The sequence below is a fragment of the Eufriesea mexicana genome, unplaced genomic scaffold, assembly GCF_001483705.2.
Source record: "Eufriesea mexicana isolate 0111107269 unplaced genomic scaffold, ASM148370v2 scaffold4744748666, whole genome shotgun sequence".
NCBI classification, from domain to species: Eukaryota; Metazoa; Arthropoda; class Insecta; order Hymenoptera; family Apidae; genus Eufriesea; species Eufriesea mexicana.
The window spans coordinates 196,471-210,907 of record NW_016908168.1 but is presented as its reverse complement, the minus strand read 5'-3'; the positions used below and the strand labels follow the sequence as shown (position 1 = coordinate 210,907).

Below are 14,437 nucleotides of genomic sequence, written 5' to 3'. Positions count from 1 at the left end.
TAAGTTGTCAATGTAGAATTTAAAAAAAAATTTATTTTTAGCAAGTTTTCGGAACGTAACTCCCCTTTTTGTATTGGCTCTGGGTCTCATACAACACGGTTTTACGCAACACGGCATTTTCTAGGAACCTATCCACCGTGTTATAGGAGGGTTAGCTGTATATAATCTTGAAATTCTTTTCTTACTACGTGTATCAAATGATCCAGATTTTCGCAATTAGGGTACCGGAAAAAAATTTGCACAGGGTTAGTTTTCATCGCTAGAAAAATGGAACCATCGCTAAAAACCCCTCTATAAAATTCACGATATTTCCAATTCGATATTTAATTCGTGCCGTCACTAGATGCTACACTTCCCATTTCCCGTGCGAAATATTTTTCAAAATGGGAGCCTAAAACTTTAACGCGTGCTCGCTTCGTCGAGTTATGGATTCGGAGCAGGGTGCATCGGAATCGGGACGTAACAATTTCGACGAATTCACACCGGTTTGATAGCAAACTTATTTGGAGCGAAACAACGATGGAAATGGAGAAATGGGGAAGTATAGAGGAATTCGAACGGTGTTCCACGAGTGGAAAGTAATCACGCGAGAAGAAAGGTGAGAGATCGTGGAGAGACACACGGTAGATAAACGAATGGCACCCGGGGTCAAATCCTCTGCCTCGACGACGCCTTCTTTCGTGGCTGAGAAACTTTCAGCGTTCGATTTTTAAATTGTTCCACACCGGCTTTGTATCCCGACGTGCGTTACTCGATAACGTATATCGCGTGTCTGAAGAAAGGATTATATTCCTATTGAGAAACGGGCAGATCCCGACGAATGCCTCTGTGACCCAGTATGCCGTTTCTTTCACCGTTGCGAAGTTGAAAAATTATACCTCTGCCGATACGACTTTGTATGGGAGCTTTCTTTTTATCCAATTTTCCCACTCTTTCTTCCCAAATTTCTTAATTCCTTCATACCACTTTTAAATTTCATAATTTTTTCTTACCACCTACCAAACTTTTTACTTCTTCGCCATTTGCCAAACCTTTTTATTTCTTATCACTTATCAAATTTTTCAAATTGTTTTTACCACCTACCAAATTTTTTAATTCTTTTTTCACAATCTTTGAACGATTTGTAAGTTTCGATGAGGAGGTATTCGAAATAATATTTGGAATTAGGGTAGTTTAAGATTTTTGTGTGTTTAGTATCGTAAATATTAAAATACAGATGTTGCACGGATATGTAATGTAAACTATTGAACACTGATTTTTATTAACATTGGACTAAATTATACAATTTTTTCGAAGATATAAGATTTATTTTATTTATTTTTCTTTCTTTCATAAATACGTAAATGTGTAGTGACATTTATACATTTATTTATCGGAAAGAATAAATAAAAATTCGAACCAAATTCAAACTGAACGCTAATAAGAGGATTTGAAGCGTGGAAATTTAAACTCCAGTATCTCTAAAATGAAAACACATCTACGTATGATATACACGTATACATCCAATCACGTTTCTGTCTCGTTAAAAGTCTACGTTACTTTTGCCAAAACCAGATGCATGCTTTCCCCAATTCCAACACCTAGGAATTCGCAACAATCACTGTATCATCATCTTGAACAATAATAATCCATTAACATTGCGTAAAAGTATCACGAATATTAATTAAACCGATATATTTTTCGATATTCCCATCACGCCGAACCCGAATTCCGAAATTTTCGTGTACCCACGGAATCTCTGAAATGCCTATTAATCTTCATCGTGATATTCACTCTTCACCAGAAATTTCATTAAGCGTTATCGAAATCTTGCCATAAAACCGACCCGAGTTTACCCAGGTTCTGGCCCACTCGGCCCACAGCCTGGTTCGATCATTTATTCCATCAAACAAATTGCGAAAGCGTGGCTCGAAACTGCTGCGAGCGAATTCTACGCTAAATAATTCCCGGTCGATTCATAATCGAGCCTGGGTTTATGAAATTCTAATGCCGAAAGCACAGATTTGCCCCGGCTCACCAGAGTCTTTGCCCTGAGACAGAGCCAAAGCCTGGCAACTCAACAGCGTTTTCCACCCTTGCTACCCGATCCGCTAAATTCGTCCCGATAAATCCAGCGAACCTCGCATAAACATTTTATCAGCTAATAACCGAGTTGCCCATAAATTTTCCATACCCTCGCGTCGATGGTAAACATCGACCCGTGAAAGCAACGTCTTGTAAAGCATCCAGGCAATTTGCGAGGATTAGTTTCGAGCAGACGGAACGACGAAACCGTGCCGGAGAAGGGTTTACGTGGAGAAGCGTTTCGGGGGCTAAACAATGCGAAATTTTGTGGCGAAGGAAAAGTAAAGGGGAAATTGAAGAAGAGGAAAAGTAATTCTTTGGCCGGTGTAGTACTCGAAGGGTATGGGAGGTAAAGTGCTGCCAGGTAAGGGAGACACAATGAAAGGAGACTCGGATGAAAATGGCGGCAAACGATAAGATCGTCCCCTAGGAACTACGTTATCTAGGTGTATGTGAGTATTCGTTGAGCTGCGTGTATGAGTGTACGTGTCGTTCGTGTGGGAAAAATATGCGCTCATCATTGACAAATTTATGTGTGCAGTGAAGCGATTATTGTACTCGTGACGAGTTTTGCAGGATGAAATGGTAATTGGGTACGTATGGAGTTATTTTATAGTCATTTTTGGAGCATAATTGGCAAGTGGTTTTATAGAAATGATTTTCACGTTCGCTGAATTACGCTATGATTGGAGCTCGAAATTCCTACAATCGAGCTGCAAGCTATGAAATTTGGAAAAATTATTGCACTGTTCAAATTATTCGATGAATTATAACATACACGTAAATTTAAAAAATTAAGATAAATAAATTATAGATTCTAATATTAATATTAATTATAGATTCTAATCCTACGGGAAATAAAATACTGCAGGATAGTTTAAAATCTCTGACACTAGGCACGTTATTTTTATTCTTACCGTTACTGATAGCAAATGAAAAAAGAAAATACAGAAATATATGCGATTAACAGTGGAAAACTACTATGAAAAAGGAAAACCGATGCGCACTGAAGAATGAAGTACTATGCGTTCGAGAAACAAAGACACACTCACACTTGTGCTTATTATGCGTGGTTGAAAAGAAGTCGTGGGCAATTGCGGGGAAAAATGGGTATTCCACTTGCTCCGCCTACACTCCCGCTAGTAATACCCATTCTTCTATGACACCCCCAAAACTACTACCCCCAAGTTCGGTAACGTGATACGTTAACACAGGCGTAAGATATCTGTAAAATTCTTACACTCGAATAATAGAAGACGCAATCGAAGACCTAGGATTGGAAATACAAAGCAGCGAGTCGGATAAGGAATCAGATGACAATAGCTCGGAAGATTTATAAGGTAAAGGAATACAAAAGTAATAATAATTAACATCATTTACGAAAATTGCTTTAAAATTTAAGATGTATTTTTTATGATAAATTAATTATGCGATTGCATGGTATTAGATAACCGTTTAAAAAATCATACGATACAACATAAATATAAAAAATATATGTATAGCGCAGCACGTTTGCTGCATAATGCAATTATGAAAAGTTAATCAAGATGCTAATTAGTAATTAGTAATTGCAAATAATCACGTGTTCATCGGAAGAATCTGAAGTTAATACGCTTTTGGGATGAGTCTACGCTCTTGCGTCTATTTGTTGCGTCTGTCTCGCTTTGTCTCGTTGCTTCGTTCGCTTTCTTTGTCACATGGTGTTCTATGACCAGGCTAATAAGAAGGGATCAGTTCTGCCAATAAGGGAAGCGCTTTACTCTACTTCTGCCATGATGTTAGAATGGTTGGGTTGGTGCAACAAGTTTCTCAGATGACTTCTTCTCAGTCACGCATAGTACATCCTCAACGTCACCCGAAAAGGTTGACGAAGATCATCGACCACTATCTTCGGCCAATAGCAGTCCCTGCCCGTGAACTAGGAGTATCAGCGGAATTAATCAGCCGTGGGGATATAAACACGCTGTGCCTTCTTCTCTCGCACGCACAGTACTTTCATCGTACGTTACTGCATTAGCGTAGAGTTCCGTGCGATAAAATAGGAACCGTGCACAGATCTATCCCTCAGCTTTCCGAAAGTGTAACTGAAAATTCATTTTACAACTATAGTTTGATAAAAATAACAATTTTTCCTTACACGTAACCCCAGATAAAATTATTACCTTCGGTTAAACAGCGTCCCATTTCTGCGCAACAAATCCGATGATGCATCCGTTTCAGAAGCGACAGGGTGTGTCTGATAAAGAAATATTCCCGTGAAAGCTCGTTCGTATTTTTCGAACACGCTCAAATGCTTCCAATCAACGGATGAAAATGCGAAGGTAAAAATTTAATCGGCCGCAACGAAGATTATCAAATGCCCTCGGACTCCAATTTTCCCCGATCGACTGATATAATTTCATTAATAAAAGATATCCCGATGGCGCCGCTCGGAACGGGGTGAAATTCCATTTTTCTGTTTTCACCCTTTGAAACAATGCGGGATCAGCGGGTCGGAAAATAAATTGTCAATCAAATTCTGCTCGGGTCACGCGGGTCAGAATTCCGCATAAACCGCTGCTATCGAATTAAATAGCCGATTAATCGTGCCGAACGATTGTCTTCGAATTGAAATGAAGACTGCATAGGGGTTGCACACGCTGGAATACTTGCGTCGGCATGGAAACTAATTTCGATGCGAAGTGTCTGGTTATGGAATACGTGATCGATATTATGAAGTCGGGTAGGAGGATGCTGGAATATGTGCATACTTATGTACAGCGAGTTACGAAAGTAGTACTCCTCCAATTTCAGGGGGTAGATGATTGCTATTCTCGTGGAGTATAGGTTTTAAAATCCTTGTCGACGAGAATGTGAGTTAGGTCGAATAAATCTGGTATATGCGAATTTATCGGTTATGGGGTTTAGAAAACTATTTGCAGAAATGAAAGAGAAGGTATGAACGTTTTAACTGTGGAATTGACGATTTGTAGAGTGTATCTAAATAATTTATTAGTATTGATGATTAATTACAATAGTGTGGTGAAAACAGATTCTATTTTAATAAAATTTGTATGTTTGAATATTTGATATCTTCTTTTTCTTTTTCAGCAGCTACATGCTTTTAGAAATTGTAGAAGAAAGAAATCTGAAACTACTTGTATTTACTGGTTTCTGTTTTAGTCTTGATTAATAGAACATTTAATGTAACTATGTATTATCATAAATTAATTATTAAGTAAAAATTAAAATTAAAATTTAACTATGGAATTGACGATTTGTAGGGTGAATTTAGATAATTATTAGTGATTAATCACAATAGTGTGGTGAAAATAGGTTCTATTTTAATTAAATTTGAATGTTTGAATATTTGATATTTTTTCTTTCTTTTCTTTTTTTTTAACAGCTACATATTTTTAGGAACTACAGAAGGAAGAAATCTGAAACTACTTGTATTTACTGGTTCCTGTTTTAGTCTTAATTAATAGAACATTTAATGTAACTATGCATTATCATAAATTAATTGTTAAGTAAAAATTAAAATTAAAATTGAAATTGAATAATTACAATTAATATATATGATATATTATATAGTTTTTAATTAACCCGATCATTAAATTAAAATTAAGTATTAACATAAATTATTGTAAATATCTCACGCGTTTGTATACTTTTGTAATCCTAGTAAGACACATATTATATATATTTTTGTCAAATCTTTTTACGGTTTTATCCACTTGTCATAAAAATCTGTGTTTTAGTACAGTATTATCTTCATTTTTAAAGTATTATTTTATCTTCATTTTGTTTTTATTTAGTACAGTATTATCTTAAAAGCCAAATAAAACGAGCATGTTTATTTCACGTTTCAAATACAAGCGTTAGGATAGTAATTGAAAGTTACATTTGTGAGTAGCTCTGTACTTATACTCGTACACGTGTATGTGTAAATAACGACAGAATTTTTTTTTCAACAAATCGAATGTCGGTGAAACGCGTAAATAATTTTTATCTCTTATTGCCATTATTTGGTATTTATTAAGCAGCGAAACTGATTTCAATTCAGATGTTTTGCAAGTGGAGCACTCGTGAAAATAGATCTTTATCATTTGATAGAATTCTACAATGAATCGTAGTGTATAAATTCCCCGAAATTTATATTTTCCAATAAATCGTAGAATAAAAATTCCATGAAATTTTTGAATTGTGTTTCGGAACGTAATTCGTATAAATAATAAAAATTGGCATTTATCAAGACGCAGAAAATATTCTACATCCAAAATTTCCATGAATTTGATAAACCTATACTTTAAACTTATTTTCAAATATGTTTACTCATTAACTTCAAATATGGTTAAACTCTCGTTACTTTTTAATAGCTTCCATTTTTCTGAAACGTTGACATAAGTGACTTCGCAATTATGACTTGCTATTTGTATTCCTAACAAGAAGGTAACGTAAATACTGAATTTTTAACATCTTCGATAATTTGTATTATCAGAGTTTCAATCAACGATGACTTAAAATAGAATCAGATCTGAAACAGATCATCTATTCAAAGTATAAAATTCGTCTGAGTATTTCATTTTCAATTTACTTTGTTTCTGACTAATATAATTAACCCTCCATAATCGCTTCTGCAAAATTTGCTATTGATCACAAACCAGCATTCTAATGGAATAACGAGAAGCTCTAAATTCATTATTAAATGACACAATGATAAATTAAAATAGTAAAAAATCAACAAATTTTTCATCTTAAATAAACAATATACGTATACATACATATGTATAATTTTTACATCACACGTTGTCATATATTCTGTATGATTATGTACCCTAGTATGAACAAAACACAAATTATATCAGTTCCATGTATTATTGCATAATTTATTTATTATTGTATAATTATTATAATATATTTATTATTGTATAATTTTGTGTAACACTCAATAGTGTTACATGATTGTACAATGATTTATTCTTTCTAAATAAACGAATTGGTAAGTAAATAAATAAGTGACCAAATTCTAATTAATCTAACCCTTTGCATTCAAGAGGCGTTTCTGAGTTGCCATTTAATCAAATTCTAAAGATGGATGTCAATTAATATATGAAATTTACAATTACCCAACGATGAGTGGAATATCGAAATAAAATAATTCTACGCCTTAATTTGCATACGATTTCTTATTCACTCTTTTAAAAATATCATCGACTTTATGATAGAAAGTCTTCGAATTACTATTTTTCTGTAACGAAAAAATGATTGAGTGCAAAGGGTTAAGACATAATAATTTGAATAAAATTAAAAAGAAGAAAAATAGGTGAATTACTATATTTCGAAAACTTGGAATAAGTCGAAAATCGTTAGTGCATATACCTAATGATGTGATGGATTAAAATCTGGATGTAGAGGAAGGAAAGGATGGATGACGAGGCGTTTGGAAAAATCGAGGGAAACAAGCGGGGCAGATCGCGTTAATATTCGTTCGATAGCAATTACTATTCTTCCAGTTTAGCTGTCGCGTTGACCCGATTCCCCGTGACAGTTTTATTTATTTATCGTCGCTCGGCCAACCCCGGCTCCCGTCCATTCCGATTTCATTTAGATATTTAATGACGATTTTAACAGTTACTCGAGCACGTTGCGTTCTCCGAAACACGAGCCTCGATAACGATTTTTGTCGGTTGTATACCATTCCGCTGCAAATCCTATTCGAATTCTCCAATGAAATCGAATTACTATATATTTTTCATAATTTCCAAACTCAACTGTATCGGGATTACAATCAAATTTGATTATTTAGAACATTGGACTTATTTTGGAAGCACGATTAAAGACTGAATAATAATACGATTTTTCGGAGATCGGCAATTATTGGTTCACTTTATTCAGGTTATAGTCGAAATATTATTGGGAAATATTATTAAAAAAAATAGCAACGATAATTACGAACAAATGAGAAGAAATTTGAATAGGAATTTGATAGTAATGTAGTCATCAAAAATATTTTAGAATATTCGTTAATAATCTCATCCTTTCGTTAGCTCATTTTATACAGCGAATTCTTCTCTCCTCCCTACGATAATAATTTTTATGACGAACTAATGGCATACCCATCATACTTCGCGGCAGAGTAAGGATATTTTTTATTCTTACAAAGAGAATAACGTAAGTTAATCGCTTTGGCCTAAAACCACGCACAGAGTGTATCATAATTGATTGAAGCCTGGCATCGAAGCTGAATCCGATGCCAAAAGACAGTGGAAAATATTGATATAAATATGAAACAAGTGTATAACAATTTCATTCTCATTTCGAGGATTGCATTAATCCTTTAGGAATTTAAAGCATGAGAATTTATGATAAATTTCGTTTTATATCCGATGCGAATATATGAAATGCTTGATACATATATAGATCTAATGGAGTTTATAAATTCTTGCAAGAATGGATATCTTTTTCCATAGTAATTTTAATTTCGTTTTAGAGATGACGAAGCTGAATCCAATACCAAAAGACAGTGGAAAATATTCACATAAATATGAAATAAGTGTATAACAATTTAATTCTCATTTCGAGGATTGCATTAATCTTTTAAGGAATTTAAAGCATGAGAATTTATGATAAATTTCGTTTTATATACGATGCGAATATATGAAATGCTTGATACACATGTAGATCTAATGGAGTTTATAAATTCTTCCAAGAATGGATATCTTTTTCCATAGTATCTTTAATTTCATTTTAAGAATAATGTGTCCTTTCGTATTTTGAAACGAGAATATTTATTTATTTATATTATATATAGTCGTAAACGAGATCGTGTTGTATAGATTTATGTGAAATGAAATATGAATGAAGAAAGAAAGAAATTTATCAAAATTTTTATTTATTATTATACTCGGCAATAATAATTTAAGGAATTTGAAATAAAATCTATCATAGAGTCAGAAATTATAGGTTAACGATTATAGTATGAAATACATACGTAATTTTATAACTAACTGTATATATAAAATTATCAATCAATTATCAACGTTGAAAATGTTGTAAAAATAAATTTCATCGATAAAAATTTGCTGAATGTGTCTCACTGTGGAACGAAATACACTTAAATGCATTTAAAGTGTATTGAGAAAGAATTTAATTCAAGCATCATTCCAAAGAACACAAATATCCAATTTTCCTGAGAAACTTCAAAAATATTTCCCAGAAATTATAGGTTAACGATTATAGTATGAAATACACGCGTAATTTCCTAATTAACTTTATATATAAAATTATCAATCAATTATCAACGTTGAAAATGTAAAAATAAATTTCATCGATCAAAATTTGCTGAATGTGTCTCACGAAATACACTTGGCATTTAATCTACTGAGAAAGAATTTAATTCGAGCATCATTCCAAAGAACGTAAATATCCAATTTTCTTCAGAAATTTCAAAAATATTTCCCAACACTACCTGTCTCGTTTAATATATATCATTTAAAACATAACTATGAACGGTATAATTACCAAATATAATTAACAAATGGGGAAAAAAGATATTTCACACTCCTCGATAAATTCGGTTCGAAAAAATTCAAATTCTCCTGAAATCACGCAGCTATTAAACACGATGAAGCAAAAAGTTGCTGGACGTGGGGCAAGAGCATGGTGAAAATCGAGCGCGACACGATATATCTCGCATGTGGAATGCTCGAGGAATAAAAAAAAAAAAAAAATGCGACGAAAAATTGGAAATCGGGGCGTATTAATTTTAGAGATAAATCGAATGATATTAATCGTGACGGTATAATTTCCTCGCCGCCGGGTAGTGCGTTACTATATAATTATAACGAAATGTTGCAACGCGCCAGATTGCAACAATTATCGTCAGTGGCTAATTAACAAAGGACCGAAGTAAATCATTGTCTCCACGCGCTATCGTTACGTGGCTCGTACGTGGCATACGGAAAATCGCAGTGCATCGGTATGCGAGCTAATTATCGTTAAGCGACGACTTGAAATGGCAAGCAGAAAATCGATGTCCCGAACGGCGTGGTCTTAAAATTACAAATAACTATATCCGATTGCCGCGCGGAATTGTAATAAATGTCCTTAAGCTATGTTTCTCGTGTATCGCGCGAAATTCGAATAATTGCGTAGTTTATGAATCATTTCGCGCACTTTCAATTTAACACGCCGATGGACACTGGGTCTCCTAAGTACATTTAATATACAAAATTCTATGCTTAACGTTCACGCAAGTCGACCTTTTAATTAATAATTTCACGAATTTGCAAATTAAAATTGTATTTATTAAGTCACTTTTGTGATGATTAGAAAATAACTAAAATAAAATTGTTCAATTTAAACTTGACACCTGTATTGACAGTGGCATAAAATTTCTGCCAATTATGGTTTATGGTGAGTGAAATTGTATATAGATTTAATGGATTTTTCCATATTTTCAGAATTTTTATACCGTCCAGTAGTTTCTCGTCCATAATTACGTGGTAATTTACGAATAATTAAAAAAAAAAATGAAATACTGATTAATAGTAGTTCATAGAATAATTATACTGATTTCAGTTGTGTTTTGGAACGTTCAAATATAACCTATTTCGAATAACTAAATAGGAAGTGAAAAAATAAGCGAAAATTTTTTTCGAAACATCATATAAGTAATATACTGTAAAATTTATTATATATTTATATATGTTATATTTATTATTATTATATTATATTATATTATATTATAATATTTATTATATTTACTTTATTATATTTACTATATATTATTTATTTATTCAACTAATCTACTGATTACCATCACGCTGTAATATGCTATAAAATGAGTATAAAATTATTGTGTAGTACTCATGATATAATTCCGATACACCCTGTATATATTTATTTTCTTTTCGTAACAAATACGAAGAAAATGAATATATGCCGGTCTTGTCACGAATATATTTCTTTTATTCCACTTATTATGACGATAGGTCTAAAACGACAGAGTACGTATCACGATAAAATACACGGGTTCTAAATTGTACTACTTTTGGGTCATATTTGACCCTGGATCGCCATGCGTACGAATATCCACTGTCGGAGAGTTAATTCGATCCTCTAGCTATACTTTACCCTTCGATTTCCTCTTACCACCCTGTGAATTCTGAAAAGCTTCCAGAGGGGTTTCTATAGTGAGGTTTTACGACATCCTATGGTTTCCAGGGAGTTTTATAGTAAAGCGTCTTTAATTAAATAGTTTAATGAAGAAGGTTAATTCCGTTATACTATCGTCCATCTATGACCCATTTCGCTTAACGATATGTTTTCATTAGCTTTAGTACTACAAGTATGGTGTTAATGTTAATATTAGACTGGACTATAGTATTCTTCATTTCATAATTGGAAATTCCACCTCATTTTTTGCTACCTCCATACACGTATATCCGTTATAATATCTAATATTTGTATTTTAATGCTATTCTATGGAAATTTGATAATAGCAACAACTTATTGTAACGATCATCAAATAGCTATTAAGAGATGATTCGTGAGATACGCAGCAGAATGTTAATGGAAATATTCCTCCACTTTGTGGTGATAAGAGAGGAAGGTCTCGAAGGAATTGTTCTTTCCAATCACTAAAATTAAATATCCCGAATATCTCGAGTGCGGAACGTGGAATCCAATGAAATATGCAAATCCAAGAAAAGCTGCTCGCAAGAACAGTGACTGCGAGGTATGCTTTAAAGAGAATACACAGAATTTCGATATAACGTGTTCCCATCTTCGTACATTCCATTAATTCTTTCTCTTCTTTACCATTATTCCATTGAAATCGCTTTTCTTTCATTTCGTTGCACTTCATCGTTTAAAGAGAATACATGAAATTTCCATATAGCGTTTTTAAATCCTCATTTCCCTAATTTTTCTTTCCCCCTCTACTCTTACTTTGCTGAAATTGCTCTTTTTATTTCGTTCAATTTTATCGTTGGAACGGAATATACGAACTTTTAATGCACCATTTTTATGTTTCTACGTTTTCCCTAATTTTCCATCGTTTCTACCATTATATCATTAAAGCAACCTTCGTTATTATTTCGAAATAGAATGTAAAGAGAAAATATGCAAATTCGATATAGCATTTCTCTTTTCACGATTCCTTCCCATTAACCGCGTGTTACGTTGTTTCATTCGGATCAAATATTTCTTTTCGTTTTCCTGTATCGTGTGATTTGTTCATTGGACTGATTTAATGTTAAATTCTTAACTTAGCAGAGATATAACTGTGTAGAGATTCTCTACTCACGCTTCTGTGACCATTGCGTTTCGAGGTTAATCTGTAATCGTTGGCAAGTCTGTGTCGACTCGACGAGACTCGAGAAACAAGTTTTAGTACTCGATTTAGCACGGAACGACTCTGAACCCATCGACCGATAATTTTCGTCTTGTCAACGGCTAAAATGAAGAGCGAGATGCTCCTGTGAACGCGTTTCTCATTAATAACATTAAAATTTTCGCGAATTATTCTCTTAAACGATTTATTCTGTGCCAAGACGAAAGCGACCGATCAAAATGCACGATTGAATCTGTTTTTTAATTCATTGTTTTAGCATACTTGAAAACTCAGTTACAAATGAGGACACTAATAAAGTGATATTTCTGAATGTTCGTATAATAAAAGTATTGAGATAATTCAAATTTGCAGATTGAAATTCATTTGATCAATTTTATAATATCGATACTCTAATATTGAACTAAATTTTCGAAAATTAAGCCTGCTGTCTTCCCTGGATTTGGTAATGGAAGATTATTCAAATGGAAATTACGTTTCCACAAATATCATGCTTTCAAATATTTTTTATCGTATTCGTCATATCTAATTTATTATGTTTGATGAAAGTGAATTTTATTATAATATTTTGTAATCTGTAATATTCTCCACCTTTTGCACCCTATTAGCATCCCTACGATAACATTTGTAACGCGCAATTCGTTATTTAATTTTAATTCTCGCCATAAATATGAAAATATGAATAATAATACTCTGCAAATAAATTCGTATATGTATATCCATCTATTTTCCTTTTTCCTTCTAAAATAAAATAATTGTTTCAAAAAGTTTCCTACTGCAAAAATGTGCATTAGAGTGGCTCGTTGATAGACTCAGAGAATTATACAAGCACAGAGAAATAAAGCAGCAACATTAACCAATTATCAAATTTACTTTATTTTAATAGTAAATTAAAAAATAATAATTATACGTTAAAATATTACCATTTTAATGGGAATTAAATGATAATTTAATTACGTGATTTAATGGTAATGGTAAAACATTTAAAAAGCCACGAAATATTAGATATATGCGACATTTTTGCTATTAATAACACGTCGAGGCTAAAATTTATACGTTTCTAGAAAATCGAAATTCATAGGGATTTAATTGACACCGGTGCGAGTAATTTCTAGCTTCGTTCATCCACCTGTAGCAAAGTTCGCCAAATTTTATATTTTATTTTCAACGAGTCACTCTAAGCCGAAGAGATACGTACGATATAAGCAATGAATTCGGTATAATAAAGAATAGTAAAATTTATTCTTTTAATCACGAATTAAAAAATGATTTCTCTCAAAATTAGCATTTTAATTCAAACGTATGCGACATTTTTGCGATCAGTACCACGTCGATGCTAAAATTCCTATGTTTCGATGAAAACGAAATTCACGATGATTTAACTGACATCGATCCAGCAAATTACTAGATTCGTTTATCAAACTAGCAGCGAAATTGCGGCTTCGTTATCGAAAATCAAAACAGATCCAATCTGGTTCAGCGGCGTTCCAGTGATTATATCAATTTCAACGGTAATTGCCAGTGATAAAATTGTTTATGTACTCACGTCATATTTCTCTTGGATATAAGGCCCAGCTTGTGCGATGTACAACGTGCTGGCCGTGTCGAACACCAATTCCAGTGGAGTCCTGGTCACTCTTCTCCTGGACATTTCGTGACAATTTAGGTATAAAATGACGTCCGTTGTTGATACCCTGATGACGATCTTCGACCATTTCTTTGTCAATTTCGGCACCGTGAACTTTGCCACCTCCTCCGAATGCGAATGCAGGTCGGAGTTGGTGTAGACCAGAGAAACGTTCTGATTGGTCCCTGGTCCATCCTGTGACAATGAAAATTCCGTATTTAATTCAAAACTCGTCCTGTATGCACATATTAGAATTAATAAATACCAATTATTTCTCTAAAGATTGATAACAGAAGCTGACAGAAACTGACAGTTCAATAATTACTAATTATTAATTATTTTATCTATCATCGTATGACTTTTTGAGTGTAAAAAGTCGAAAAGGTTCGAAGATACTTTGTAGCATTCCA

At 33.3% G+C, this 14,437-nt stretch overlaps 1 protein-coding gene across 1 annotated transcript in view; it reads right to left on the bottom strand.

The window, feature by feature from the left end:
- Positions 1-13,946: 13,946 nt before the first annotated feature.
- Positions 13,947-14,437, bottom strand: part of LOC108552655 (collagen alpha-1(XV) chain-like) — a gene marked incomplete at its 3' end in the record, with an annotated part of 4,883 nt that continues 4,392 nt past the window's right edge. Inside the window, exon 2 of the mRNA XM_017907309.1 lies at positions 13,947-14,222. Coding sequence (XP_017762798.1) covers positions 13,947-14,222 — 276 coding nt within the window. The remainder of the gene's footprint in view (positions 14,223-14,437) is intronic.